Below are 25,117 nucleotides of genomic sequence, written 5' to 3' on the forward strand. Positions count from 1 at the left end.
CCCCCCCCTTCCTGAAGTCAGTGACCAGCTCTTTTGTTTTGCTGACATTGAGGGAAAGGTTGTCGTGACACCAAGCCACTACTGGTGCAGTTGACAGGACCGAACTGTATGGGTGGGGTTGTGTTTGGAAAAAAAAACCATGTCTTCTGGCTGGGTTTGGGCCCGGTTTTAATTTTACACCAGAAACCATGAGATTGTTGTTGAAGCCCTCTCGTTCACAAGTGTGTCCAACTCCACTGTCCTTAAATGAAAGCAGAAAATGCTGGAAGCCCTCAGTGTCTGTAGGAAGAAAAATAGTTAATAGTTAAGACTGGAGACTGGAGACAGGATGCTGCCAGACCTGCAGAGTACTTGCATCATTTTATTTCGTATTTCCAGCACTGGCAGAACTCTTGTTACGTTCCACTGCCCTTACCTGCTCTGATTGGCATATAACTTCAGAATCCTCCGCTGCAATGACTCCTGACTGCCCGTAAGCTGTGGAGGCAATTAAGGACTAATTAAAAACAATTGTCTTGCCAATAGTGGGCAGCACAGCGGCACAGCTGGCAGAGCTTCTGCCTCACAACCTCAGAGACCCCGGGTTCGATCCTGACCTCGGGTGCTCTCTGTCTGTGTGGCGTTTGCACGTTCTCCCTGTGACCGCGCGGGTTCGCCCCCCCCCCCCCGCCCAAGGTGCTCCGGTTTCCTCCCACATCCCGAAGATGGTGGGCTAATTGGCCACCGTGAATTGCCCCCGGTGTGCTGTGAGTGGTAGATTCTGGAGGCAATAAGAATGCAGAGAAAAGGATGAATGTAAAATTAGTGTAAGTGGGACACTGACGGTCAGCATGGACTAGATGTGCAGAAGGGCCTGGTTCCGTGCTGTATCTCTCCTTGAACCCGTGACACTGATATCCATGAATGAATAAAAGCAATCAGTGCCGACAATAAATACTGCCCCTACATTCAACTCCCGCCAATCAACTCCCTTAAGTAATGAAAACCTATTGGTCAATATTTAAATTTTTGACTTGCCCCCCAGCCTCGACGAGCTGCGACGATATGAAACGTTAACACATCCGCAGGGCACTGTGCACCGCTTTACGACCAGTGAACTGGTTTTGATACCCAGCCACCGATTCACATGAAGGTTGCAGAGACCACGGCATGGTCTGAGAAGGAAGAAGTTCTTCCAGTGTGCTGGCTGAGGTCCATCACTCAAAATCAATGAAGCAAAGAATAATAAAGTGGATCAACCGGCCATTCATCGAGCTCCTGGTTGTCAGGACGTGTGGGTGCAGAATTGGCTGCTTGTGTGTGTGCCTATATAACTGCAAAGATTGTGTCTTGGATGGACCTCACTCCCCGCAACATATATCAGCAGACACTGGAAAAATCGCAAGCTATTTAATTTCCAGGAGAGGTTAAACATCAGAGCAGACTTAGAACATGCATTAAACATCAACTCTCCTCTCCAAACCCTCCAACGACTCCTTCACACAGTGTGTGCATTACACATTAGTTGGAACATGGAACATAGAACAATACAGCAGAGGAACAAGCCCTTCAGCCCACCAAGTCTGTGCCGAACACAATGCCCTTTTAAACTCATCCCATCCACCTGCACGTCGGAATTGTTATTGGCTTATTATTGTCACATGTACCAAGATAGTGAAAAACTTTGTTTTGCATGCCATCCATACAGATCATTTCACCACGTCGGTACATCGAGGTAGTACAAAGGGAAAAGCAATAACAGAATGTGGTATATAGTGTTACAGTTACAGAGAAAGTGCATGATCAATATCCCTCCATTCCCTGCCTGTAAATGTTGCTCTCAGCTCTGCCTCCACCACCACTCCTGGCAGCGCATTCCAGGCACCCACCACTCTCTGTGTAAAAAAACTGGCCTCACACATCTCCTTTAAACTTTCCCCCTCTCACCTTAAAGCTATGTCCTGTAGTATTTGACATTCATAAACATATTGATCAGAATGGTTCTCTGGATGAAAGACTTCAGTTGAGATAAAATAAGATATTTATTTATTAGTCTCATGTACATCGAAACACACAGATATTGCCCCTCGGGTCCCCTTTAAATCTTTCCCCTCTCACCTATGCCCTCTAGTTTTTGGTTCCCTTTCCCTGGAAAAAAGACTATGACCATTCACCTTATCTCTGCCCCTCGTGATTTTATAAAGGGATCAAGGGGTATGGGGAGAGAGTGCAGGATTACGGTATTGAGATTGAGGTTCAACCACGACTGTATTGAAGAGCAGAGCAGCCTTGAGAGAGCTGCATGACTATTTCTGCGGTCGTCTTTGACCTTCATCAACCCTAATGTGTCCTCAGGTCAGTTAGTGTCAAATTTTGCCTCGTAAAACACAAGCGTCTTTTCCCCTTAAATTAAGATGCAGAAGAGGTTCACCAGGACACTGCCTGGATTAGAGGGCATGAGCTATAAGGGAAGCTTGGACAAACTTAGGTTGTTCTCCCTGGAGCGTCAAAGACCTGATAAAATCATGAGAGGCAATAGATAGGGTAGACAGTCAGAATCTTTTCCCCAGGGTAGAAATGTCAAACACCAGAGGACACACTTTTAAGGTTAGAGGGGGGGAAATTTAAAGGCAACGCGAGGGGCAAGTCTTTTATGCAGAGAGTGGTCGGTGCCTGGAATGCGTCACCAGGGGTAGTAGTGGAAGCAGGCAGTTTGGTGGAGTTTAAGAGGCTTTTAGACACATGAATTTGAAGGGAATGGAGGAATATGGATGATACACAGGAGGAGGGCTTTTAGCAGTGGCATCAAGATCGTGCACAACATCGTGGGCCAAATGGCCTGTCCCATGCTGGACTGCTCTATGTTCTAATGCACAGATGTGCCACTTATTGACAACAATGGCATTTATTGGTTGACCACATCACAGACCTTTCAGTGAACCAGATGGGCTTTTATGACGGTCCCGTGGTTTCTGGGTTACTCTTAATTGCTATGTTTATTGAATAACTCAAATTTTAAATTCCCCAGCTGATCCCCCTTGCGGGATTCGGAACCCTAGCCCTGACTCAGCACTCTGGTTTTGAGGACAATAATTTAACCACTGTTCCACTGTTCCCCATGCAATTTGCAGTCGGTTGTATATCGGTTAATTAGGCTGCCTAGGGTTGTACAGGGCTTCTCTGCTTCGTGTTGGGTGGGTGGGGTCAACGGGACACCTCAGTATTTGTGCACACTCCCTTACAACGGATGGAGGGGGGAGGGGGAGGGGGTAGGAGGGAGGAGGGGGTAGGGGGTGGGGGGGAGGTGTTGGAGGAATGGGTGAGGGGGGAGTAGGGGGTGAGGTGGAGGGGAAGTGAGGGGGGGAGGGGGAGGGGGTGGAGATGAAGAGGAGGAGAGTGGGGGAGGGGGGTAGGGGGTGGAGGGGATGGATGGAGGGGAGGGGGAGGGAGGGGATGGGAGGGGAGGGTGTGGAGGGGAAGGGGAGAGGGAGGGGGTCGGGAGGGGTTGGAGGAGTGGGTGAGGGGGAGTGGGGGTGAGGGGGAGGGGAAGTGAAGGAGGGGAGGGGGTGGAGGTGAAGGGGAGGGGGTAGGGGGTGGAGGGGACGGGTGGAGGGGAGGGGAGAGTGGAAGGGGGAGGGAGGAGGAAGGGGAGAGGGGGAGGGAGGGAGGGGATGGGAGGGGAGGGGGTGGAGGGGAAGGGGAGGGGGTCGGGAGGGGTTGGAGGAGTGGGTGAGGGGGAGTAGGGGGTGAGGGGGAGGGGAAGTGAGGGAGGGGAGGGGTGGAGGTGAAGGGGAGGGGGTGGGGGTGGAGGGGACGGGTGGAGGGGAGGGGAGAGTGGAAGGGGGAGGGAGGAGGAAGGGGAGAGGGGGAGGGAGGGAGGGGATGGGAGGGGAGGGGGTGGAGGGGAAGGGGAGGGGGTCGGGAGGGGTTGGAGGAGTGGGTGAGGGGGAGTAGGGGGTGAGGGGGAGGGGAAGTGAGGGAGGGGAGGGGTGCAGGGGAAGGGGAGGGGGAGGGGGTCGGGAGGGGTTGGAGGAGTGGGTGAGGGGGAGTAGGGGGTGAGGGGGAGGGGAAGTGAGGGAGGGGAGGGGTGGAGGGGAAGGGGAGGGGGAGGGGGTCGGGAGGGGTTGGAGGAGTGGGTGAGGGGGAGTAGGGGGTGAGGGGGAGGGGAAGTGAGGGAGGGGAGGGGGTGGAGGGGAAGGGGAGAGGGGGGAGGGGGACGAGGGGGTGAGGGGTGGGAGGAGGTGCAGGGGGAGGAGGGGAGGTGGGGAAGTGGTGGGGAAGGGGGGAGAGGTGGGGACGGAGGGGGGGGGGGGGCGAAATTCTCCCGAACGGAGCAGAGGTTCTCAAGTGTTGGAAGTCTGTAGACTTGCACCCGGCGCCTCCTGCTGGCCGAGCACAAAGGCAGGACAACTTGGACTCACTGCAGCTTCACTGCAGCCTCACTGCACGCAGCGCTGGTTATTCGACAGCGACCCTGTCCGCTGCTCAATTGTGCAGTTCATTGGCAATTCTGCGACTATATTAGTTGAACGATTGTCACAACGCAAAGCCCAGCACACACACACACACACACACACACACACACACACACACACACACACACACACACACACACACACACACACACACACACACACACACACACACACACTCTCTCTCTCTCTCTCTCTCTCTCGATACCTGATTCAACTAAATCGATTCCTCCTCACGACCAACGCGAAGATGGTTGGGCAATCGAGGTTAATTTTAATTTTAAAAAAAATTATCTCCGGACCTCATAAGACTTTTTAATGTTTTGATCGAATTGCTTTCGTCATCTCTATTAAAAGATCTGTTAATCAGCGCATTGATTTAAGCCAGCGATGTAATCTTGGAAGGAACAAATAAAACGCACTGCATCAGCGCCATAGGGGTAAAAGAGAGACATCTCTCGTGAAGTCATTGCCTTTAATTTCAAACACTCTCCCCCTACCAATCCCACGCCCCTCCTCAGGATCATTGCAACAGGACGAGGCCATTCAACCCTCCCAGACAGTTCTGAACAATATCGGAATTAGATTTATTATAGATGACCTGAAATGTGTTGATTTGCAGCAGCGGTACAGTGCAAAGACATAAAATTACTATAAATAAATAGTGCAAAAGAAAAGAATAAGGAGGTAGCGTTCATGGGGTCATGGACCGTTCAGAAATCTGATGGCGGAGGGGAAGAAGCTGTTGCTGAATCGTTGAGTGTGGGTCTTCAGGCTCCTGTACCTCCTCCCCGACGGTAGTAACGAGAACAGGGCATGTCCTTGATGGTGAGGGTCCTTAGTGATGGATGCCGCCTTCATGAGGCACCCCCTCTTGAAGATGTCCCTGATGGTGGGGAGGGTTGTGCCTGTGATGGAGCTGGCTGAGTCTACAACCCTCTGCAGCCTCTCGCGATCCTGTGCATTGGAGCATCCGTATCAGGCGGTGATGCAACCAGTCGGAATTCTCTCCACCGTACATCTGTAGAAATCTGTAAGAGTCTCTGGTGACATATGGAATCTCCTCAAACTCCTAGCGAAGTAGAGCTGCTGGCATGCCTTCTTGGTGATTGCATCAGTGTTGGACCCAGGACACATCCTCTGAAATGTTGACGCCCAGGAACTTGAAGCTGCTCACCCTTTCCACCGCTGACCCCTCAATGAGGACTGGAGTGTGTTCGCCCGACCTCCCCTTCCTGAAGTCCATGATCAGTTCCTTGGTCTTACTTATCTGGATACAGTTTCCTTCATTTAATAAAAAAAAAGTTCCAGTTCCAGATCTGTCCAAGTAGGAATTGCCTTTTGTACAAGGGAGTTCCAAATGTCTGCTGTCCTCTGCCGGAGTAACCTGGTTCAAATATTCTAATCTTCTCCTGGAAACCTCAAATAATCCCCCCAATTAATACGGTTTGATGATTAATTCCATATTGCTTGGAATCAATTCATAAGAAGGTTTAGAGCCAGTTATTGTCAGCTGTCCCGTGTTTGACGTAAGTTCTATTTGATATAACCAGGAGGATCTATTTTTAAGATTCAAACATCAACATAGCAGAGTTTGCCAAATGTGCTTTGCTCTGGGATGCCAGGATCATTACTTCTACAGGTTTATGTTTAGCTTTTCTTTAACGAGTCCTATTCCTCGCAGGGTTATGAAAAATTCATTCCTCACCCCACTGCCCCATTCCCAGCCACTGTTGCAAGCAATGACTGAGATGCTGAACAAATTCAAGTGGGTTTTTTTTTCAGTTCCTTAGATCACTCCCTTAGAAGGTGTCATTTGTCTCATCTGCTGTTTATTGTCATAGAATCATGCAGTGCACAAACAGGCCCTTCGGCCCAGAGAGTCTGTGCCGACCATCAGTTGTACCAATCTTATTTTATTCTCCCCACGTTCCCACCAACTCTCCCCAGATTCTACCCCTCACCGACACGCTAGGGGGCAATTTACAGTGGCCAATTAACCTCCTGTCCTGCAAGTATGTGGGATGTGGAAGGAAACCGGAGCACTGGGAGGAAGCCCACGCAATCAGGGGGAGAACACGCAAACTGCAGCAATTTACACCTACTAAGAAGTTACACATCACGGCTGTCTTACCAACTCGATCACTGTCGGGTCTGATTCTATCCAGCTTATTAAACAATCCCATTCCCCTGTTAATTTTCCCTGTAACCTATTCTCCCCACATTCCCATCCACTCCCCCCAGCTTCGATCCCTCACCCACGCACTAGGGGTAATTTACAGCGGCTAATTAATCCACCAACCTGCATGTCTTTAGGATGTGAGAGGAAATCCTCCCACATCCCAAAGACTGCATGCTGAATGGTAGCATCACAGCCCGGTATGGAGGCTCCAACGCACAAGAGGCTGCAGAGGGTTGTCGACTCAGCCAGCTCCATCACAGGCTCAACGCTCCCCAGTATCAAGGATGTCTTCAAGAGGCGGTGCCTCAAGAAGGCGGCATCCGTCACTGAGGACCCTCACCACCCGGGATGTACCCTCTTCTCATTACTACCATCAGGGAGGAGGTACAGGAGCCTGAAGACCCACACTCAACGATTCAGCAACAGCTTCTTCCCCTCCGCCATCAGATTCCTGAACGGTTCATGAACCCATGAACACTACCTCGTTATTCCTTTTTTTTGCACTATTTTTTTTAATTTATAGATTTTTATGCCTTGCACTGTACTGCTACCGCAAAACAACAAATTTCACCTCATATGTCAGTGATAATAAACCTGACTCTGATTCTGAGCATCCAGAGGCACCCTTGGATGCTCCAGAGCTTCTGAGTAGGTTAATTGGCCATTATAAATTGCCTCTAGTGTGTGGGTGAGTGGTAGAATCTGGGCGGGGGGGGGTGTGTTTGATGGGAATGTGGGGAGAATAAAATGGGATTCAGGTGCAGGATAGGTGCTTGGGCCAAAAGATGAGTTTCCATGCTGTATGACTCTGTGATATTATAAGGATAGAGTTGCCTAAACTCCCTGGAGTTAGAAAGAATTAACTGAGGAGATCGGCATGACTGAAGAATCAGTAGGGTAGATACAGATAAACTAGCTCCTCAGCTGTGGGAATTCAGGAACTAAGGTCCTCAAGATGCTGGCCAAGGCTTCAACCCCGACATCTGTGCTGATACTTCAATTGCTGGAGATACTTGTCTGAAAATATATCTCTCTTTGGAAGTGCCAGGAATGATATAAAGTGGCATAAAGAGTCATAGAGTTGTACAGTACGGAAGCAGGCCCTTCAGCCCAACTCGTCCATGCTGACCAAGATGCCCATCCAAGCTAGTCCCATTTGCCCATGTTTGGCCCATATCCCTCTAAACCTTTCCTATTCATGTTCCTGTCCAAGTATCTTTTAAATGTTGTTAATGTACCTGCCTCAACCACTTCCTCTGGCAGCTCGTTCCATGTACGGACCACCCTCTGGGTGAAAAAGTTGCCCCTCAGATTCCTATTAAATCTCTCCATCTCTCCCCTCTCACCTTAAACCTACGCCCTCTAGTTCTTGATTCCCCAACCCCGGGAAAAAGACTGTGCGCATTGACCTTATCTATGCCCCTCATGATTTTATGCACCTCTGTAGGATCACCACTCATTCTCCTACACTCTAATAAGTAAAGTCCCAACCTGCTCATCCTCTGTCCATAACTCAGTCCCTTGAGTCCCGGCAACATCCTCGTAAATCTCCTCCACAAACACTCTTTCCAGCTTAATGGCATGTTTTCTATAACAGGGTGACCAAAACTGAACACAACTGAACTCAAGACGGTGTGCATTCACCCTATCTATGCTCCTCATGATTTTATACACCTTATAAGGTCATCCCTCGGTCTCCTATACTCTAAGGAACAAAGCCTGTTCAACCCCTCCTTGTAACCCAGTCCCTTGATATTTGTGGGACTCTCCCTTTGAATTTTATTCTAATGAAATCATGCAAAGTACATCACACCAATGATGTGGAGGCTTTGGAAGGATGTGGAAGAGGTTCACCAGGATGCTGCCTGGATTAGAGGGTATGAGCTATAAGGAGAGGTTGGACAAACTTGGGCTGTTTTCTCTGGAGCAATGGAGGCTGAGGGGAGACCTGATAGAGGTTTATAAAATTACAAGAGGCATAGATAGAGCAGACAGTCAGAATCTTTTGCCCAAAGTAGTAATCTCAAATAATAGAGGACATGCATTTAAGGTGAGAGGGGGAAAGTTCAAAGGAGATGTGGGGGGCAAATTTTTTACACAGAGAGTGGTGGGTGCCTGGAACGGGCTGCCAGGGGTGGTGGTGGAGGCAGATGTGATAGGGGTGTTTAAGAGGCTTTTAGATAGACACAATCTGCAGGGAATGGACGGATGTGGATCATGTACAGACAGAAGGGATTCAGCTTAACTTGGTGCAGACATCATAGGCCAAAGGGCCTGTTCCTGTGATGTACTGTTCTATGTTCTATGTTCTGTCTTTTCTCTGGAGCAGCAGAGGCTGAGGGACGATCTTTGGAAGTGTATAAAATTATGAGGGGTATAGATAGGGTGGACAAGCAATATCTTTTTCCCATTATTGAGCAATCCAATACCAGACGTCATGTATTTTAGGTGAGAGGGGGTAGGTTCAGAAGAGACATGAGGGATAAGTTTTTTTACTCAGAGAGTGGTGGATGCCTGGAATGCGTTGCCTGATAGGATGGTGGAGGCAAATTCATTGGGGGCTTTTAGGAGGGGCTTGGATGGGCACATGAATGAGAGGAAAATGGAGGGATATGGACATTCTGTAGGTAGGAGGGATTAGCTATGTCAGCACAACATTGTGGGCTGAAGGGCCTGTTGTGTGCTGTACTGTTCTAGGTTCTATGCTCTATGTTCTATGTTCTAATGCTCCCGTATTACGTGCTACTGCCCAGAATGTAATTTCCAGCAGTTGTTTTTTGGATGAGACATGAAACCAAGACTTCATCTGTTCCCCCAGATCCCATGATGCTATTTCAAAGACGTTCTCCCCAGTGTCCTTACCAATGTTTATTCTTCAACCAGCAGATATCTGGTCACTCTCGCATTGCTGTGTACAAATTAGCTGCCACGTTTTCCCACACTACAACAGTGACTGCCCTTCAAAAAGTGCTCCACAGCCTGCAAAGCAACTCGGGGCTCCCTCAGAGTGACGTAAGGGAAGGCGAGTCAACGGGAGCGGGAGTAGGCCAATCGGCCCCTCAGGCCTGCCCTGTCACTCAATACGGTCGTGGCTGATCTGCCCCAGGCCTTAACCGTGCCAGTTCCCTGCAGCCCTGAACTCCCTGATCATTCAAAAATGTATCTGCCTCCTGGCACTATAGAGGTGGAAGTTTATGTGTTTTATCACCCTACGCTGTTAAGAAGTGAAGTCAGGGAGCAGAAAGGATAAGTGATGTCGCGTTCACTCCCACAGAAAAGTTATGGATGCTGAGAAGTCGACTTGGTTTACCTACAGTGGGCAGGCACGGCAGTGTAGCGGTTAGCGTAACACTATTACAGCGCCAGCGACCCGGGTTCAATTCTGGCCGCTGTCTGTAAGGAGTTTGTACGTTCTCCCCGTGTCTGCGTGGGTTTCCTCCGGGTGCTCCGGTTTCCTCCCACATTCCAAAGACGTACGGGTTAGGAAGTTGTGGGCATGCTATGTTGGTACCGGCAGCGTGGCGACACTTGCGGGCTGCCCGCCAGAACACTCTACGCAAAAGGTGCATTTCACTGTGTGTTTCGATGTACAGGTGACTAACAAAGAAATCTTAAATGCAGAGGAAATTCACCAAGAAGTTGCCTAGGTTGGAGAAGTCCAGACATAAGGAGAGGTTGGATTGGCTGAGTTTATTTTTCCTGGAGCAGCGAAGGCTGAGGGTAGATCTGATAAAGGTACACCAAATTATGAGGGGGGTAGGGAGGGTAGGTGGGAAAAATCTTTCTCCCATGGTGGGGGTGTCTAACTAAGACTAGGGGGCATGGAGGTAGGAGTGTTAGAAGGGATCTGAGAGGGATTTCTTCATACAGAGGGTGATTGGAATCTGAATGCACAGCCTGAAGAGGTGGTGTGGTGGAGGCAGAGACTCTCGCAACATTTAAGAAGCATCCAGACAAGTGCTTGAATCACCAAGGCAGAGAAGGCCATAAGACCATAAGGTATAGGAGCAGAATTAGACCATTCAACCCATCGAGTCTGCTCCGCCATTCAATCCTGGCCGATTTGTTTTTCAACCCCATTCTCCTGCCTTCTCCCCGTAACCCTTAGCCCCCTCAACCAATCAAGAATCTGTCAACCTCCGCCTTAAGTACACCCAATACTTGGCCTCCACAGCCCTCAGATTCACCACACCTCTGGCTGAGGAAATTCCCCCTCATCTCAGTTTTGAAGGGAGCTCCCTTTATTCTGAATGTGCCCTCGGATCCTGGACTCTCCTCCTGATGGAAACATCCTCTCCACATCCACTCTATCCAGGCCACGGACCAAGTGCTGGTAAATGGGATTAACGTGGTGAGGCAACAGCCCCGCATCAGTGCTGTTTGACTCTATTGCTCTAGGACATCACACCCTCTCTCCCCTGCCCCTTGCTTGCTCAGTACATTGTTTTGCATGTCTGCCCTTATCAGATGTGTTGCTGCAACAGCGACTGGCCTCCAAGGGGAGAGAGATGTCACCCTGCTCACTCACTTCATCCCCTGTATTAACTCATTACCAGTCTCCCCTCTCTGGTATGGCGTATTAGTTGGGTTTTGATGAGGGCCCTTGTACCAGGAACAGGGGAAGCATTGTGTGGGGCCTTCATTAGCATCGCTTAAAAAGGAAGTCCGTTCTGTGTGATTAACAGAAAACAAATAATCCCTTCAGGGGTTTTGTGTAACAATAGTGCTGACAACTCTTCCATGTCACACATAGACAGCCTTGTATAGAGAGACATGCTTACACACACACACACACACACACACACACACACACACACACACACACACACACACAAACACATATATACATGCATGTGCATTTACCTATAGAAGCACATGCATGTTATTTATGCAAATATGCATGGGTAGGTAGAAATACATGCATGTACAGAGGCACGTATGCGTTAAACATATGCACACAAACAGACATGCAGACATATATACCCACACACACAGTCATAGAGCACAGAAACAGGCCCTTCGGCCCAACTGGTCCGTGCCGTCCAAGTTGTCTACCTGAGCTAGTCCCATCTGCCTGCATTTGACCCACATCCCTCCACACCTTTCCCGTTCACGCACCTGTCTAAGTGCCTTTTAAGTGTCGTAATCGTACCCGCCTCCACCACTTCCTCTGGCAGCTCGTTCCACCTACCCACCGCCCACTCGTGTGAAAAACTTACCCCTCGGGTCCTCTTTAAATCATTCCCCTGTCACCTTAAACCTATGCCCTCTAGTTTTAGACTCCCCTACCCCAGGGAAAAAGGTCTGTGGCTATTTGGCATCATGGTTGGCACAGACATTGTGGGCTGAAGGGCCTGTTCCTGTGCTGTACTGTTCTATGTTCCGTGCTCTGTTCATCCTATCCACACCCCTCGTGATTTTATATGCCTCTATAAGGTCACCCCTCAGCCTCCTTCACTCCAGACAGTGACACATATAATTAGAAGCTTATTAGAAGCTTTTTTTTACAAAATAAACTTTATTCATAATAAAAGACAAACTATATACAATTACAAAACAGTGCAAGCCTTTACAATATTTAGGGGCTTTCTCGCCTGTCCCCACCCCTCCCTCTCCAGTGGCAGAAGAACCCTAAACTGTAGTCCTTCCCCACCGAGCCTTTGCGTTGGCTGCACCGATTTATCTCTTAGGATGTGGGAGATACTGGTAAGACCAGCATTCATTGTTCAACCCTAATTGACCTTGAGAAGGTGCCACCTTAAACCACTGCCAGCCTTCTGGTGAAGGTGCTCCCGCGGTACTGTTGGGGAGGGGAGTTCCAGGGTTTAGACCCAGCGACGGTGAAGGAACGGCGATAGGTTTCCAAGTTGGGATGGTGTGGGACTGGGAGGGGAACCTGCAGGTAGCGGTGTTACCCTGCACTGGCTGCCCCTCGTCCTTGCTGGTGGATGCCGCAGCTTTGAGGGGTGCTGTCAGAGTAGCCTGCGTGAGTGACTGTTGTCTATACATGCAGCAATTTAAGGTGGCACCTTCTCAAGGTCAATTAGGGTTGAACAATGATATAATCACATTTATACATATACAGACTCATATATACACAGACACAAACGGATAAACATTCACATACAATAGTGTACATAGATAACACGTTTAAAAGCAGGCACACAGATAAGTGTAGATACAGTTCTGTGGTATACAGAGGAACACATTTACAATATCGTATCATACATGGAGACAGATATCTACAGATGACCAGTACAGAAACATTCACATGAATACAGCTTGGCTAATTGTCCATCCGCGACCGTGTGTGTACCTTAGTATCGACTTCTCTGTGTAAATGTCCCTGTGATGCATTTTGGTGGCTTGTATCTTTGACATTTGATTGCGGGTGGACATTTCTACCATAAACGCACAAGGAACGTTACGCAACAGGCGCAATTGGACACAGCAAGGACACAAACACACCGAGACAGATCTAGACTGGACGGTAACACAGACACAGGCTGGGCGATAACGTGGGTGAATAGCCCACAGGGGAGCACATAAATGTCTCGGAATAAACCTGCCCCGACTGAACATGACAATCTAGAATCTCCCAAAAGGTGACCCACACAGTTGTCTCGAATCTTTACCGCACGGTTACGTTGGCAGGGTTTATGGACCCCACCAAAAGATCAAGTGGGTATATCGTCTGCTCTTTAAGGTGGTAGATAAGTTTATCGTGGTAACCGGTGGGCTGAGGACCCCAAACAGTGTCCATAAACCAGTCGCCCGCACCATAGAGATCACGATGTAACCGCGACAAGAGGGCTCTTTCACACACACCTAACGCTACCCCTGCCAAGGTAACCGTGCACTAAAGATTCGAGACAACTGTGTGGCGTTAGAACCACAGTCAGTGGGATCTCCCAATATTCAATTATATTGCAATTTTAACCTACGCCTCTGCATCCCGGGGCAGGGTTTCGAATAAATTCATTGAAAGACTCGGCCGTGATCCCCATGTGGGGGTTAATATTACAGTTTGTGATAGCAGCCGCACCCTGCCCGTTTTTAATGAGTGTGAAATCGATTAACTTTCCGCTCAGTTCAATGAACCCGTTGATCCCAAGTACAGAGAGCCGCCGTCTCCTTGGGAGAGCGGTTACTGTAAATCTGCCAACCACGGTAACAAATGGCTATCGATTGCCATCCAGGGTTCATCTTATTGTCCAGCCCACCGACACCCACCCCCACCCCCGCCCCCGCTTCTCCTAACCACCTCGCCAATCTCACTCCCAGACCTTCTCAATTGGCGCTGTTCCGCCTCAGGGTCTTGCAGCGGCTGCTGGAGGATCAAGCGTGAGTTTCATTTCTTCCTATCAATTAACTTTACACCCCTTTTACGCCCACGATTTGTTTGCATTGCATCGACATTGCCTCGTGTGTGGTTTTTTTGTTTGCTTCTTGCTATATGGAGGGAGCCGCAGCTTTTAATGCAAGTAATTTCTGTCCATGTTTTCAATGTACAATAGAAAAAAAGACGGACGTGTATAACTGCATGTACGGTGCAGCCCGCGCTGATCACAGCTGTAATTAAAAGGGCGATGCGGCCCGGCTGCGCCTTTGCGCAGAGCAGCTGTACCGTTAGTGTAGTTCCTTCCACTTGAGTCGGGGGGGGGGGGGGACCACTCCTCCCAAGCATTGGACCTTTCCCCCCCGGGAGTGTGTGTCATACACCAGCCTTCCCCACTCCCCCTGGGATATTCAGCCTGTTTAAATATCATCCAGCCGTACACAAAAGGGCCCCTTCACACGTCCCCGACGGTGGAACGGACGGGGGGGGGGGGGGGGGGTGGTCAGCAGTAAGGTACGAAGGCAAGAGCTCAAGCGCACAAGGAGGTAGTCCACTCGGCCCCTCAAGCCTATCCCGACATTCAGTGGCTGAGCTGTGCTGGACTTCTGTGCCAGGTCCCCGCAGCCCTCACATAGCCTGATCCTTAAAAAAAAGAGTATCTGCTTCCTTTTTAAATACCAACCACCCCCCCCCCCCCCACACCCCCCGAATCCGGCCTCCACAACTCTCTGGGGTAGAGAATCCCAGAGACTCACCACCTTCTGTGAGAAGTTCCTACACACCCCAGTTTTAAATGGCCGCCCCCTTATGTTCTAATGATGTCCCCTTGCTGAAGAGTCTCCCATCAGCGGAAGGATCTCAATATCTACCCTACCTCTACCTACTCTATCTTTCCTGCCAAGCTCCTTTAGGATCTTATATGTTTCAATAATACCACCCTTCATTCTTGTACACTCCAAAAAGGCAGGTCCAACTCCTTTCGCCACGTGTAAAAGGGCAACGGTAATCCCGGAGATTAGCCCGGTGAATTTACTTTCTTAAATACAAGGACCAAAACTACATTATGCAGCATTCCCGATGTGGTCTCACCAACACCCCGTGCCCTTGACTTCAGATGCTGACCTATGAGTGTTGTGGGAAGTGTGGGTTTGGTGGGGGGGGGGGGGGGGTGCTGCCTGAACAGGTCTCAAGACCCCGAGACTGGGCGGCGTTGGGTTGTGCTACCAAGCGACAAGAGTAGGAGTGGCCTTAATCCAGTCGGTACAAACTTCAGGGGTGAACGGCTAATGGAACAACAGGACCGAGAGGCTGACATCCAATAGCGGCAGACGTACCAATAGGATTAGTAGGACCAAGGGGCTGATGTACCAATAGGGATTGATATACCGGTAAGATCAACAGGATCAGGAGGCTGATGTAACAACGTGGGTTGACGTGCCAATAGGGGTTGACGTACCAATAAGATCACTAGAAGCAAGGAATGATGTACCATTTGAGGTCGGTGTACCAATAACATCAATAGTACCAAGGGAATGATGTACCAATAGTTGGTGTGCCTATAAGACCAATAGATCAAGGAGCATCTCCTGGTGGCCAGATGTGGACCAGATGTTTTTGTAGTGACGCTGGAGCAAGCACGTGATCAGTTTCCCATCCACGGGACGTCACAGGAGTTCGCAGAGAGAGAGAGAGAGAGAAAGGACAGGGATTGAGAACCGAATAACCTCACTCCAGCACTTCCGACCCCGGAGAATAAAGGGGGGTTGGAATAAACAGTGACCCGGATAAATCAGCAGGAGGTGAAAATTCACATGCTGGAGTTTGATGATGATAACTAGTTAGGAGTGATTAGACAACAGTATCTTGTATTAATGCGGGCCTCTCATACGGTTAAACGTACCACAGGGTTTCACGGGAGTATATCAAACAAAATTCCGTCAAGCGCGCACCACGGGTAACCAAAGGAGGAGACTGCAGGGGCCCTTTCCTCAGTGCAAGGTAGCGCCTGTCTCCACCGTGTGCGGATGGCCACAGGTGCGCAGCAAGACAGCCAACACCACCTCGCGTCGCCGGTCCAGTCCATTTTGCCCAATCCGCAAACGCTTCTCCGGAGCAATGAAGTACTTGGGATAACGAAAAGCATCTTGCCCTCATCTTCCGAACTCGATGGGCTCTACTCTCTGGCTCGCAAGGAATAAGTAAATCGTCATGAAACCTTTAGTCAGATTAATAATCCTGGGGGTGTTTACAAAACTGGGACCTAATCCAGGGGTTCGGGGGGTTTATATATAGAATAATGGATACCTGGGGGTGATTACAGACTGGGATCTAATCCAGGGGTTCAGGGGGTTTATATATAGAACAATGGATACCTGGGGGTGATTACAGACTGGGATCTAATCCAGGGGTTCAGGGGGGTTTCTATATAGAATAATGGATACCTGGGAGTGATTACAGACTGGGATCTAATCCAGGGGTTCAGGGGGTTTATATATAGAATAATGGATACCTGGGGGTGATTACAGACTGGGATCTAATCCAGGGGTTCAGGGGGTTTATATATAGAATAATGGATACCTGGGGGTGATTACAGACTGGGATCTAATCCAGGGGTTCAGGGGGGGTTCTATATAGAATAATGGATACCTGGGAGTGATTACAGACTGGGATCTAATCCAGGGGTTCAGGGGGGGTTCTATATAGAATAATGGATACCTGGGAGTGATTACAGACTGGGATCTAATCCAGGGGTTCAGGGGGGTTTATGTATGGAATAATGGATACCTGGGGGTGATTACAGACTGGGATCTAATCCAGGGGTTCGGGGGCTTTCTATATAGAATAATGGATACCTGGGGGTGATTACAGACTGGGATCTAATCCAGGGGTTCAGGGGGGGTTCTATATAGAATAATGGATACCTGGGAGTGATTACAGACTGGGATCTAATCCAGGGGTTCAGGGGGTTTATATGTAGAATAATGGATACCTGGGAGTGATTACAGACTGGGATCTAATCCAGGGGTTCAGGGGGGTTTATGTATGGAATAATGGATACCTGGGGGTGATTACAGACTGGGATCTAATCCAGGGGTTCAGGGGGGTTTCTATATAGATTAATGGATACCTGGGAGTGATTACAGACTGGGATCTAATCCAGGGGTTCAGGGGGTTTATATGTAGAATAATGGATACCTGGGTGTGATTACAGACTGGGATCTAATCCAGGGATTTATAGGGAGACTAATTGATTATTTTGTTAGTGCGAGCAATCATGAATACGCGGAAGAGAATGCAGCGCGTTTGGGAATTGTGTTATGAGTTGTATATGTAACATGCAGTAGGTCGTCCTATGCAGAGTTCTATTGGTGGAGAGGTGGGTGTATTGTGCGCAGTTTATAAAGTCGACACTGCCGTAAGGTAATTAAGTCACGCTGGCTGAGGTCACTAGCGATCTTTCAGACCAGGCTGCAACCAATGACGGTGCTCTTCACAAAAAAAAACTTGCAGTTGGTGCCAACTGCGGCATGAGAAATGATGCGCGGGATCCACGGCCCGTCTCGGCACTTGCTCCCCGTCGCCGGCGGAGAACATTCCCGAGCCGGGGTGGTAGGATCAAAGGGTTGGGATGTTTGAGTGGCGGGCGGGGATCACATGGCCCGGCGCTGTTGTACGCCACGACTTGAGGGGTTGATCCGCCTCTCCATCAGCAGCCAATGGCTCGGCGGCGCTTCAGCAGCCACCCCCGAGTCAGACGACACATCTCATTTCAGACTGAAAGGGGAGTGAATGAGTGAGAGAGGGTCCAAACAGACACAGTGCTTACAAGAAGTTAATTGAGAAAGCATCAAGAGCTGGCAAAGACCAAGTTTATTGCCCGCTGAACTTTCAATCATGTAAATATCAGTACATATCAGTACATTGTAGAGACTTCTGTCGTCTGGGCTGCTCCGTGCTAACCGTATGTGACCCCCCACCCCACCAGCACCTCTTTTTCCCAGGATGGTCCGTCTTTCTGTCTCCCCCCCCCCCCACCAACTCACACTTTTTTAACCCCTTCATTCCCACCTCCCATCAAGAGCCTTGTTGGGCTGAAACAGAGAGGGAAGACTGGCCCGCTCCGAGCCACGGGAGCAGGAGGGGAAACGGGGTGCGGGCAGAAACGTGGACGGCGAGCAGTAAGTTCGTGAGGCAGGGGGAAGAGAAATGGACGGGGAGAGAAGCGGGGAGGGCAGAGAGAGGGAGAATGGAAGAGCAGCGATTCGCATTGAAGTTAAAACGCTGTCCTCCCAATAATATCCCCCCCCCACCCCACCACCGCCACAAACACACCTAATTTTCAAGGGTCACCTAAAATGAATAGCCAAAATCCTCGGCTGCAGTAGCGGACGTGGGAAATGTCCAGAGACACACCGAGCGTGCGTCTATTTAGCCACAGTAGTTCTTACAATGCAGATTCAAGAACGGGGGGGGGGGGGGTGAGGGAGGTGAAAGGATGTGGGGGGGGGGGGGTCGACAGACAGAGAAGAGGTACAGAGAGGGAGGTGGGGAGATGGTCGACGGAGCAGGTGGTGGGGGGGGGTGCGATACAGGTTTAGAAAGGTACAGGACCCACACGCCGTGTCTGGGGAGACGGTAAAGTAAGCAGAGGACGACAGATAAGAGGGAAAGGGTAGCGAGAGTTGTTCAGCTTCATCTGGGGAAAGTTGCAAATGATGCTAGAACTTGAGAAGTTCCCCAAGCAACCGTGAAAAGGTAGACTGGGGTGGGGGTGCTATAATAGTATAATAGTAATCCGAGGGAAGGGACACTACGGCGAGAGACGGGGATGGTGTGTGGGGTAGTTGGAGCTCAGGGTGAGATTAGGGGGACACCGGGGAAGGGGAGGGGGGAGAGAAAGATGAGTTGATGGGGTGAAGTGGTTAAGACGAGACCAGCCTTGGGTGCGATGGACCTTTGAATTCCAGCAGAGCAGATCTTCGGACTGGAGGGGTGTCTGGGGTGAGCCTTTACAAGGTGCTCCAGCGAATGTTCTGACCGGGACCCGTTGGAACCAGGGGTGAAGCCCACTCACCTGCTGAAACCCATCTTCCCGTTCTAGGGGCCTTAACGTCATGCACCACGGCAAGAGTCCAACAAGCAATCCGCTGGGGGAGCTCAGGGGGTCGAGCAGCATCTGTGTGTGTGGGGGGGGGGGGAGAGGGGTAAATAGGAACTGTCGACGTTTTGTCCTGATGCAGGGTCTCCACCCGAAACGTCGACAGTTCCTTCCCCTTCCCCACAGATGCTGCTCGACCCGCTGAGTCCCTCCGGCAGATTGTTCGTGGCTCCACCTGTAGAGCCCTTGTGTCTCCAGACAGAGAGGCGATTCAGCCCGCTGTATCTGTGCTAACCAATCCAGCCAGAACCCATTTTAATCTCCCCCCACACACCCCTATTGATAAATGTTGAGAGAGTCCTGAGAGAGTTTTTTTTTAAAAAAGTTATGAGAGGCAGAGACAGAATCTTTTCCCCAGGGTAGAAGTGTCAAACACCACAGAACATGCTTTTAAGGTTAGAGGGGTCAAGTTTAAAGGCGACGTGAGGGGAAAGTTTTTTACACAGAGAGGGGTGGATGCCTGGAATGGGTTACCAGGGGTAGTCATGGAAGCAAGCAATTTGGTGGAGTTTAAGAGGCCTTTAGATAGACACATGAATATGAAGGGAGTGGAGGGATGTGGATGATACACAGGAGGAGGACATCTAGTATAAATCGGCATCAAGATTGGCACAGCATCGTGGGCCGAATGGCCTGTCCCGTGCTGTACCGTTCTATGAGCCACTGCCCTCCAACACACCCCCTCTAAAACGCTCCCTCTCAACACCCAACCCGGTAAAGAAAGGGTCAATAATATTGTACGACACAGAACAGGCGATTCAATAAAATCAAAACTGCGAGAGGGGGAGAGAGAGAGAGAAACGCCATCACAGGTCACAGGCGAGCGTTGCCGCTTTAAGAGCACCTAACTTTCACTTTGAAAATTTGCTGCACGCTGATTTAGTTTCGGGGTTGCCGGGGTCGGGAAGCAGAGCCGGTCTCTCCTCACTCTGCACTAGATGTGTGGACAAGCTCAGAATCGCCTTAGCCGGTTCCGCTTCACCTACCCGCCCCTTCCCCCCGAAACAATCACCGATGCAATCAGTCGCTCCCCGACCCAGAGCCCGGTAGTGGCTGGTATAAAACGATAGGCAGTTTCCACTCTCGGGAGAGCCTTGCGAGACAGGGAAGGGAAGGTGGGGAGGAGGAGGGGGTTGAATTCTCTGCTCGTTGAACACACACTCACTTCTAACCCTCGCCTTGGAATTATTTTGTTTTGTGTTTGCCTTCGCCGTTTTGCAAAATGTTCTTCCTCGTCGACCCAACTCGCGTTTGAGGCAGCGGCTATAATTAATGCGCACCGCTCGAGTGCAAAAATTCGAATACATATCTCCTGTTGCAGAAAAAAAAACCAGCAACCTTTTTTTTACCAATGGCAAGATCGCAGACCTCAATCTCGTTTTGACTCCGCCTTCCAACACACTGGTTGAAACCCCTGTGTGTGAGACCGAGCGCACAGTCAGCCAACAACCCGACCGACGGATTTACCAACACGAGAAGTTCAAATCCCAGGTCTAACTCTGGAAGTTTTCTTGTCTCTTGCCCCACCAACTCTTAATTCGAGAAATACATCTACAGATTTCTGTTTTACTGAGGGGATTTTTTATTCGTTTCGTTTTTGTTTTGGATTCTGCGCGCGTTTATTCCAACGAAGGAGGAAAATTGGATTTTCTTTTTAATTTTCGTAACATTTATTTATTTTTCTTTTGTTCTAATTTTGAGAATAAGTTGTAGACTTTAAGGAGACGATCGACCCTATCCCTGCAATCGAAGAGAGAAAAAACCCGGCAGCAGCTGTTAAGGAGAAGCGGCGCCTCTCTGTGTGAGCGAGAGAGAGAGAGAGAGAGAGAGAGAGAGAGAGTCTGAACGGTTCACTTTTCCCTCTGCAGAATTTGCCCTCGTCAACTCGGCACTTTTTCGCCGGTGAAGAGGCGAGGGACACACGCACGAGCAAATTCGAAGGATCAGTCATCGTTTGGGGATGTTACATTGTGTTTAATCAAGGCAACAAGATCAGGGAGATCAGAAAACTCAACATTGCACACGGGAGATTTACCTTGTCGGGTCTTTGACATTTAGCAACATTTCGTGATATTGCAACAGGAACTTTTTTTCCCCCCACCTTTTACAATTCTGCGAAACCGGCCAGCTAAAATCGCAGACTCAACGATGACTGTTACAGACGCGTAGCGCCCGAAATATCCAATTATATTTCCAGAATCTTGAAGAAGAAAAATCAAGGAATCTCGATTCTTGTGGGATTTAATTTAACAGCAACCATGAACTCTCTCCTTAGTTTTCTCAACTGTCTGCTCGCTGCTCTCTTGTATTTTCACAGTGCGAAGGCAAGTCACCATTCTCTCTGTTAACCTTAATAAATTAAAAGTAGTTTATTAATTACCGAAAGGATCAATTTGCATGTTAGTTGAGAAAGTAATCCGCCGCGGCACGTGTGCGTTGGTTTGACAGACGCCGAGGGGGAAGTTAGAGGCGAATAGTACGATTCAAATTCACTTCATTTACCTTTCCCCGTATCCCCGCGCACTCCCCTCTTCTCAGCCCCCCCCCCCGTCTCTCTGTCCCTGTCTCGCCCTCTTGTCTCACTCTCTCTCCATTCTCTCCTCCCCCACCCTGCCTCCATCCCTCACCTCCCCTCACCCTCCATCCCTCCCCTTCCCCCCACTTCCCCATCCCTCTCCCCCATTCCCCCATCCCTCTCCCTCCACTTTCCCCCACTCCCCCCATTCTCCCCACTCCCCATCGCTCTCCCCCCACTTTCACCACCCCTCTCTCCTCACTTTCCCCCATCCATCCCCCCACTTTCCCCCATCCCTCCCCCACTCTCCCCCACCCCTCTCCTCTCACTTTCACCACCCCTCTCTCCCCACTCTCCCCCACCCCTCTCCCCACTCTCCCCCACCCCTCTCCTCTCACTTTCCCCCACCCCTCTCTCCCCACTCTCCCCCATCCCTCTCCTCTCACTTTCCCCCACCCCTCTCCCCACTCTCCCCATCCCTCTCCTCTCACTTTCCCCCACCCCTCTCTCCTCACTCTCCCCATCCCTCTCCCCACTCTCCCCCACCCCTCTCCTCTCACTTTCCCCCACCCCTCTCTCCCCACTCTCCCCCATCCCTCTCCTCTCACTTTCCCCCACCCCTCTCTCCTCACTCTCCCCCATCCCTCCCCCACTCTCCCCCACCCCTCTCTCCTCACTCTCCCCCATCCCTCCCCCACTCTCCCCCACCCCTCTCCCCACTTCCCCTCGTGTGTGTCCCTCTCTCGCTCTCTCCGCCTCTCTCTCCCTTCTTTCTATCCCCCCTCTCCCCTACCCTGCTCCCTTCTCTCTCACACATTGCCTCCCCCTTCTCTCTCTCCCCCCCCGCTCCCCCTTTCTCCCCCTCCTCGCTCCCTCTCACCGCCTCCTCTCCAAACACCCCACTCCACGCATCCTGCCTCCCTGCCTTTCCCTTCCCCTCTCTTTCCCACACCAACCCCTCGCACACACACTTTCCTTTCCGTCCCCACCCCCCCACCTCCGGTCTCTCCAGCTCCCCCCCCCCCCCACCCCCCCGGTGTTTCTCCCCTCTTCCCCCACCCCCCCCCCCCCCCCCCCCCCCCACCACACATACACAGCGGGTCGCGTCTGACCAGATTTCACCTCGGGGTTTGACTGGGAGACCGAGGAGCCGCTGTCCCGGCCCGGACTCGCCAAGGAAGGGCGAGGGGCGGGGGCTGGATTATCCACCTCCCCCCTTGCCTTGTAAGCAAGTGATGAGACATTACCGACGGCCCCGATCTTTTTACTGCAAAAAAAAGGAACATGTGCGCGCTTGAAAACACTTTTTCAAAACTCACTGCAGGGTGTGTGTGTGAGAGAGAGAGAGCGGCGCGGTGACAGCTCGCCGCCGGCCCCCGGGGCTGGTCCGGACCGTTCTGCTGACGCTGCCTGCCTCTGGGGTCCGGCTCCAGGCCCGAGTTCAGCCCCTACCCTCGCCACCCTCCTCCCGGTGTCCCCTTCTCCCTCCGCCACCTTCTCTGCACCCCCCCCCCCAACTCTCCCGTCCCCTCTCCCCCTCCCCGTCTTCGCCCTCTCTCCCCCCTCCCCTCTCTCCCAGTCCCCTCTCTCCCGTCCCCTCTCTCCCTCCCCACCCCCGCCTTGTGGACCACTCTCTCCCCCTCCCACCCTCTCCCCGTGCGGTCTGTTCACGATCTGGGCCCCGGGATTTTCCCACCTTTCCCCGAGACCCGGGCCACCTGTGGGGGAGAGGGGGGTCTCAGAGGGGCCCACATTCACACACACACACACACACACACATAGCGACCGAGGCCGAGGGCTGGGGTGTAGATTTGGAGAGAGGGAGGAAGAGCCGCCCGCTTTGGAAGGCCAGTCACGGCTCGCCGCCTGCTCTGGCCCGCTCCTGCAGCCCAGGGATCAGCGCCAGCTCGGGGCACGGCCACCGAGACTCGCAGCAACACGCAGAGAACGGCCACGCGTCGTCGTATAACCAGACACTGTCAGAGAACCATGCACACTGTCGGAGGAGTACTGTCAGACACCCGCTGGAACACACACACACACACAGAGCTCTCACTAATACACACACACCCACTCACGGACATACTGTCAATCACACACACTCACACAGACACACACACACACACACACACACACACACACACACAGAGCTCTCACTAATACACACACACCCACTCACTGACATACTGTCAATCACACACACTCACAGAGACACACACACACTTACACACACACACACACACACACTTACACACAATAATCAGAGGCAGAAACAACCCCTAAACAAAGCAAACAACAACAGAACTCTACCCAGACATTCCGCCATTCCGTGTTCGCTTCCATGCTCCTCTCTAACTCATTCCTCTCTCGATGACCCTTTCCTTCCCCCTCCTCTGTCTCCCTACTTTCCCTCTCTCTGTCTTTCTCCCTCCACTCTCTGTTGATCCATCTTTCACATTTAATGTTCCCTCTCTCTAGGCCTGACTCTCTCTGATCCTCACCCCAGGCCCCTTGTTCATTTCTCTCCCTCTCTCTCCCCCTGTCCAACTCTCTCTCTCACTCTCTCTCTCTCTCCTCACCTCTGACTGACCACCACACCCCCCCCCCCCCAACCCGAGCCCCTGCCTATCCCCTTGTCAGTATCCACTCTCCTGGCACCCCAGCGGATCCCGCCACCTGTCCCGTCCCCCTCCACAGCCAACACCTTGAGAAAGAGCAAGAAACAACCGTAGCACTGACACCAGGTGCCGCTGTTCTGCAACATTTCATGCTAAACCCAAGACATTTGCAACCCTCAGTGCTTATTTTCTTTCCCAGCTAAATATTTTCCCTCGCTCTCTGTCCCCTTTTCTCATGCAAGTAAATCAATATTTCTGTATAAAGTCCGAGATGTTGAAACGTGAAGCCACAAGGTCGAATTTCAAAATAAATAAATCAATCCCCTTTGACCTAGGTTCACGATCTGTTAACTCCTCCCACCCCGACACTGCAGCCCAGTCTTGTTCACGAGTTGGTGGGGGGAATAAAAGTCTTGAACAGGCTCCTGGTTGGTACGTCCGACCGTGAAACAAGGGGCTGTTATCAGAGAGCTCTGAATATTAATTCCCAAGCCATATGGAGCTTCGAATCCTGACTGCTTTAAACGTTAAACAAATGACTGAATGGGGGAAATGTGGGGGCGAGTGAAGAACAGGTGGCGAGGGCGTGAGGCTGCTAGAACGCAAGCGATGGGTCGAGTGGCCTCACATCGAAGTTTCTGCAAGCCGAAAGGGTTGCAGAGTTATGGGAAACACAGAGACTGCAGGAGGCTTTTCCCTGTGGCAGAGGTGTCTAGGACTAGAAGGCATGGGTTTAAGGCAATGAGGTACAGAGGGGATCTGAGGAAGATTTTTTTTCAACCAGAGGGTGGTTGGAATCTGGAACAAACTGCCCGAGGTGGTGGTGGAGGGAGAGACCCCCCCCCCCCGCCCCC

At 51.0% G+C, this 25,117-nt stretch overlaps 1 protein-coding gene and 1 long non-coding RNA gene across 4 annotated transcripts in view; one reads left to right on the top strand and one right to left on the bottom strand.

Annotated features, from left to right (window-relative positions):
* The first annotated feature begins 19,946 nt into the window (after positions 1 to 19,946).
* vegfab (vascular endothelial growth factor Ab) overlaps positions 19,947 to 25,117 on the top strand; it is a 41,513-nt gene continuing 36,342 nt past the window's right edge. The window contains exon 1 of one of the 3 annotated variants that reach the window (XM_052024492.1): positions 19,947 to 21,454. In XM_052024492.1, coding sequence (XP_051880452.1) covers positions 21,389 to 21,454 — 66 coding nt within the window. In that variant the 5' untranslated portion in view covers positions 19,947 to 21,388. The remainder of the gene's footprint in view (positions 21,455 to 25,117) is intronic. The other 2 variants (XM_052024491.1, XM_052024493.1) reach the window with 2 other exon arrangements.
* LOC127574948 (uncharacterized) lies at positions 21,341 to 24,214 on the bottom strand. Its single transcript, XR_007956978.1, has 3 exons — positions 23,956 to 24,214; positions 22,768 to 22,912; positions 21,341 to 21,479 (listed from the first exon to the last, which is right to left on the bottom strand). It is a non-coding gene; the product is annotated as an uncharacterized LOC127574948 (long non-coding RNA).

This window comes from Pristis pectinata, chromosome 10, assembly GCF_009764475.1.
Source record: "Pristis pectinata isolate sPriPec2 chromosome 10, sPriPec2.1.pri, whole genome shotgun sequence".
In the NCBI taxonomy this organism is placed as follows: domain Eukaryota; kingdom Metazoa; phylum Chordata; class Chondrichthyes; order Rhinopristiformes; family Pristidae; genus Pristis; species Pristis pectinata.